We start from the raw sequence: 6,391 nt of genomic DNA on the forward strand, positions 1-6,391 counted from the left end.
AGAGTTATGCATGCGTGTGAATGACTGGTGGTGCGAAAGCGCTTGGATTTGTCTCAGCGCTATATAAATACCATTATATATATATATATATATATATATATATATAAGGGAGGTAAAGCATGTATTACTTTGTGAACTGAATGGCCATCAATTCTTCTTGTGTGTAGCACAGTGGTCGGGTTAGGAACTGTCCTCCTTGTGTTGCTGACACAGATACCTCTGTCTCGCTGCCCGTAGGTATTGGCAACGCTGGTTTGTTAATATAGCGTAGTGAAGAAGAGACGGAAAAACAAAAAAACAAAAATACAAACAAAAAACTGACAGACTGAGTGAGAGAGAGCTCTTCCAATGTCAAGAGCAGGCATCATGCTAAAATGTAATGATTGTGAAGATGATGGTGATGATGATGATGATGATGATACCTACCTGCCTGCCTACCTAAATACATACATACACACATGAATGAATGAGCAAATGAAAATACTCGATTAAAACATATAACAAAAATCGTAATGAAATGAATGTTCAGAGACAGAGACAGACAGACAGAGGGGGAAGGGAAGGGGGGTGTGGGGGGGAGGTCAGTGTGGGGAATGGGGGGGGGGGCATGGGAGCGGGGGGGGGGGGGGCAGAGCGAGAGAAAGAGGGCACAGAGAGAGACAGAGAGACAGGGACAGAGACCAACATATCATCGCCACTCAATTCTCAAACCCGCTGTTGCGTTATAGTGGAGTGATGGCCTAGAGGTAACGCGTCCGCCTAGGAAGCGAGAGAATCTGAGCCTGCTTTTTTCTCCCCCTCCACTAGACCTTGAGTGGTGGTCTGGACGCTAGTCATTCGGATGATACGATAACCGAGGTCCCCTGTGCAGCACGCACTTAGCGCACGTAAAAGAACCGACGGCAACAAAAGGGTTGTTCTTGGCAAAATTCTGTAGAAAACTCCACGTCAATAGGAAAAACAAATAAAACTAGAACGCAGGAAAAATACAAAAAAATGGGTGGCGCTTTAGTATAGCGATGCGCTCTCCCTGGGGAGAGCAGCCCGAATTTCACACAGATAAATCTGTTGTGATAAAAAGAAATACAAAATGCAAAGCCCCCAGCACACACCATACCATGCCAAAAGGCCCTGGCGCCAAGACCCTAGTTCCAACCACCACCACAACAGAAGTGAAAACGTCACAGTGTCAGCCACACCACACAATCATGCAAATGTCAACGTCATCAGAGTATTTGTTTCGGCACCAGCGACACCAACAGGCCACAGCAGGAGTCCCCAGTGTGTGTGTTGTGGAGTTTGCTGTGTCCTGAACACCAAAGTGAAACTCGCCGTATTACTGGGAGCGAAAAAGTTAGACTTCGTTTTGCATGGAACTGGCCATCATACATTCATAGCTTGTTCGCTGTGGGAAAAAAATAAGAAGTAATGGTGACACGCTGAGCAGACACGTGATACGAATGTACATCTTTATGACTGTCTGTCTGTCTGTCTGTCTGTCTGTCTTTTTTGTTGTTGTCTTTTTTTTTTCTTTTTCTTTTTTTTTCAAGTGAAATGCGAGTACTCCTTATATTGATCGGATGATAATTGTCCCCCTTGTCCTGAGTATGGCAGAATCACCCCCCCCCCCCCCCCCTCACCCCACTCTCTGTCTCTCCTTCCTCTTCCCCCACTCTCTTTCTGTCTCTGTCTCTTTCTTTGTCGTTCCGCCCGTCTGACCGTGTGTATGTGTGTGTGTGTGTGTGTGTGTGTTGTTCAGTGTCTTGATCCAAAATGACGTCCGTATGGTATAAATCTTGCTAACGACCTAATGTCTTGTTTTTTTTTCTTTTACTTTGCTTTTATTAGATGTCGTATTCCGCTGACTCTTCCTTAGCCCTGTCCTTGTTGCCCATTCCGGCTTGTTCGTTTTGAGAATGCAAAGACTTGCTGAAGTATAATGATGCTAACTGTTGTGTTAGGAGGTTACCTGATGGTCCTTACCGTCCTTTAAGAAGAGCAGTTTCAGAGTCGCAGTTTTGTAGATATAGATGTTGGGTTGGATGTTGGTCTTTGTTATTCCATATTGTTTATCTTTGTTTGTTTTTTTTGTTTGTTTTTTTCTGCTTTGTCGTTCTTTGAGGACTCGGATGGAGTGACATCTGTTGGGGGAGTTAAAGGGTATGACTAGTGCTCTCCCCCTGTCCACTTTTTTTCAATCATTTGTATTTGTATTTCTTTTTATCACAACAGATTTCTCTGTGTGAAATTCGGGCTGCTCTCCCCAGGGAGAGCGCGTCGCCATACTACAGCGCCACCCATTTTTTTTTGTATGTTTTCCTGTGTGTAGTTTTATTTGTTTTTCCTACCGAAGTGTATTTTTCTACAGAATTTTGCCAGGAACATCCCTTTTGTTGCCGTGGGTTCTTTTACGTGCGCTAAGTGCATGCTGCACACGGGACCTCGGTTTATCGACTCATCCGAATGACTAGCGTCCAGACCACCACTCAAGGTCTAGTGGAGGGGGAGAAAATTTCGGGGGCTGAGCCGTGATTCGAACCAGCGCGCTCAGATTCTCTCGCTTCCTAGGCGGACGCGTTACCTCTAGGCCATCACTCCACATCATTGGCCATTATGATGCGGTTCTTTACATTTGTTACATATTTTTTTTTTGTGAATTTGTGTATTTGTTTTATTATTCATTTCATTTTATGTTAGTGTTCTGTCAAGCTTGATGTAGGCCCCAGAGAAGTGATTTATTTGTAGCTCAAGCCTCTGCCTTTTTTTAAAAAGAAGATGTGGCTTTAAATAATTATGATCGGTCCGTACACTTTGACAACTTCCTGACACTGAGCAGAAACTGAAGCTTCTCCCATTTAAAAAAAAAAAGATATCTTAATGTCCCATCTATGCATTTAAATATCTTCTGTTTCATGTGTTCATTTTTGCTTCTCTGTACTGTTTTGTTCTTGTTTATTTGTAGGTTTTTTGTTAATTTTTTGTTTGTTTTTGAGGATGCTAATGTTTGAAGTGTCATGACGCATTTTGGAGTATTGAAGAGCTTAACTTTTTTTTTTTTTCCCCATCCTTAATTAAGTGGACTCTTTGAGGATGCCCGTAAACATCTTCCGTTTGATTTTGTCAGCTTTATTTCTTTGTGTTTATGACACGTTTACTTATCCTGTATATCTCTCTCACACACACACACGCACACACACGCGCGCGCGCGCGAACGCCTATACACAAACACACGCATGCACGCTCGCACACATTCGCGCGGATGCACGCACGCACACACACACACACACACACACACACACACACACACACACACACACACACACACACACTCATGTATTTATATACACATTACGTAACTTGTGTCACTCACTGTTGTGTCAAATTCTATGACTCTGAGCGCTGTGTCTTTTCCTTCGTGCGCACTTTCGTTTATTTGTTGGTCTTTCATTTTAAAGGGAACCAGTTTTTGAAGTGTCACGAGGCTGATTCACGTCGTGAAGAGTTATTAAGCAGCTTTGACATGTCTTCTTTTCTGATCACTTAAGTAGACATTTTGAGGTTGCACTTTGGTCATTAACGGCCTTTATTCCATGTTTTCCAGTTCGGGTCTTTGCGTTTATGGCCTCTTTATTGATTTTAGATTCGTTGGTTTGTTCGTTTGCAGCCATTTGATGAGAGAATGGAGCTATAAGTGTGTGTGTGTGTGTGTGTGTGTGTGTGTGTGTGTGTGTGTGTGTGTGTGTGTGTGTGTGTGTGTGTGTGTGTGTGTGTGTGTTCGCGACCACTCTCACACTTTTTCATCCTGCTTCTGTCTGTGTCTGTGTCTGCTTCTGTCTGTCTGTCTGTATGTCTTTCTTTTGGTCTGTTCCCCTCTCCTCCCTTGTCTGTCTCTCTCTCTCTCTCTCATCCCTCCTCTCTCTGTCTCTCTCTCTCTTTCTCTGTCTCTGTCTCTCTCTCTCTCATCCCTCCTCTCTCTCTCTCTGTCTCTCTCTCTCATCCCTTCTCTCTCTCTCTCTCTCTCTCTCTCTCTCTGTTTCTCTCTCTCTCTCATCCCTCCTCTCTCTGTCTCTCTCTCTCTCTGTCTCTCTCTCTCTCTGTCTCTCTCTCTCTCATCCCTCCTCTCTCTGTCTCTCTCTGTGTCTCTCTCTCTCATCCCTCCTCTCTCTGTCTCTCTCTCTCATCCCTCCTCTCTCTGTCTCTCTCTCTGTTTCTCTCTCTCTCTCTCATCCCTCCTCTCTCTGTCTCTGTCTCTCTCTCTCATCCTTCCTCTCTCTGTCTCTCTCTGTCTCTCTGTGTCTCTCATCCCTCCTCTCTCTCTCTCTCTGTCTCTCTCATCCCTCCTCTCTCTGTCTCTCTCTCTCTGTCTCTCTCATCCCTCCTCTCTCTGTCTCTCTCATCCCTCCTCTCTCTGTCTCTCTCTCTCTGTCTCTCTCATCCCTCCTCTCTCTGTCTCTCTCTGTCTCTCTGATTATCTGTCTCTGTCTCTCTCTCATCCTTCCTCTCTCTGTCTCTCTGTCTCTCTCATCCCTCCTCTCTCTCTCTCTCTCTGTTTCTCTCTCTGTCTCTCTCTCTCTCTCTGTCTCTCTCTCTCTGACTCTCTGTCTCTCTCTCATCCCTCCTCTCTCTGTCTCTCTCTGTCTCTGTGTCTCTCCCTATCTCTCTCTCTCTCTCTGGCCCTCTCTCTGTTCTCAGTCATACTCCCTCCACGCGTCCCCCCCCCCCCCCCCCCCCCCCACGTCTGTCTCTCTGCGTGTACCAAAGTCAGAGCGACACATTCCAGACCGCCAGGTTGTGTGCAGCCCCTGCAGGTGACTGCAGCCGTTGGGTGGATGATGGATTTAACGTGGGGAAGATGACAGTGCCAGCTGGCAGCCTCACTGGCCTCACGATGTGATCTGTCGCTGACATCGCGGTTCTTTCTTCCTTCCTTTCTTTGTTCCTTCTTTCCGTTTTTTCCTTCCTTCCTTCCTTCTGACCTTCCTTCTTTCTGTCTTTCCATCTTTCTGTCTTTCCTTCCTTCTTTCTGTCTTTTATTCTTTCTTTCTTCCCTACTTTCCTTCCTTCTTTATTTCTTTCTTTCCTTCTTTCTGTCTTTCCTTCTTTCCTTCCTTCTTTCTTTCTTTATTTCTTTCCTTCCTTCTTTTTTTTCTTTCTTTCCCTCTCTCGTTCCTTCTTCCTTTCTTCCTTTCTTTCTTTCTTTCTTTCTATCTATCTATCTTTCTTTCTTCTTTATTTCTTTCCTTACCTCCTTCTTTTTTTCTTCTTCCGTTCTTTCCTGTCTTCCTTTCTTTCTGTCTTCCTCTCTTCCTTCTTTCGTTCGTTCTTTCTTTCTTTCTTTCTTTTTTCATTGGCTTCACTACCCTCACGTTGTGACATGTCACTGTCATCCCTCTTTCTTTTCTGCCTTCCTTCCTTCCTTTCTTTCTCTTTTTTCTCCCTTTCTTTTTTCACCCTCTTTTCTTTTTTTCTTTTTGTTTTCGGTACTTATTTCAGTTTCATTTTTAACCAGCTGTATGTCTCTTTGTCTACTTATCTACACGTCTCTCTTTCTCTCCATTGTTTCTTTCTTCCTTCCTTTCCTTTCTCTGCAGTTGTTTCTTTTATTCTCTGTTATTCTCTTTCTTATTCACTCTGTCTCTCACTCCATCTTCTTTTACCATTTAAAGACATGTCTGTCTCTGTCTCTCTGTCTCCGCCCCCCCCCCCTCTCTCTCTCTCTGTTTCTCTGCCTGTCTGTCCGTCTGTCTGTCAGTCTTTCTCTCTGTCTCACTCTCCTTCTCTCACTCTCTCTCTATTTCTCTGTGTGTTTGTTTGTCTGTCTGTTTCTGTTTTTTTCTTCTTTCTTTCAATAACTAGCCATCAAACCAACCAACCAACCAACAAACAAATTAACTAAGTAACTGACTGACTGACTGACTGACTGACTGTCTGGCTGACTGGCTACTGACTGACTAACTAACTAAACTGACAAAAGAGATGATATGGTAGAAATGAAAGGAAACGAAATCAAGCGAAACAGATGGCAACACGAGTAAGAAAGTAAGTTACTAAAGACAGACATGCACATCACTGACATCCAAACCAGTCCATCACTCCATCAACCAATCACCGTGCCTGTTGTGTCCTGTGTTCCCATCACTCCATCAACCAATCACCGTGCCTGTTGTGTCCTGTGTTCCCATCACTCCATCAACCAATCACCGTGCCTGTTGTGTCCTGTGTTCCCATCACTCCATCAACCAATCACATTGCCTGTTGTGTCCTGTGTTCCCATCACTCCATCAACCAATCACCGTGTCTGTAGTGTCCTGTGTTCCCATCACTCCATCAACCAATCACCGTGTCTGTAGTGTCCTGTGTTCCCATCACTCCATCAACCAATCACCGTGCC

At 44.4% G+C, this 6,391-nt stretch overlaps 1 protein-coding gene across 1 annotated transcript in view; it reads left to right on the forward strand.

The window, feature by feature from the left end:
- Positions 1-1,118: 1,118 nt before the first annotated feature.
- Positions 1,119-6,391, forward strand: part of LOC143297485 (lachesin-like) — an 89,765-nt gene continuing 84,492 nt past the window's right edge. Inside the window, exon 1 of the mRNA XM_076609884.1 lies at positions 1,119-1,281. Coding sequence (XP_076465999.1) covers positions 1,119-1,281 — 163 coding nt within the window. The remainder of the gene's footprint in view (positions 1,282-6,391) is intronic.

Source organism: Babylonia areolata, chromosome 22, assembly GCF_041734735.1.
Source record: "Babylonia areolata isolate BAREFJ2019XMU chromosome 22, ASM4173473v1, whole genome shotgun sequence".
NCBI lineage: Eukaryota > Metazoa > Mollusca > Gastropoda > Neogastropoda > Buccinidae > Babylonia > Babylonia areolata.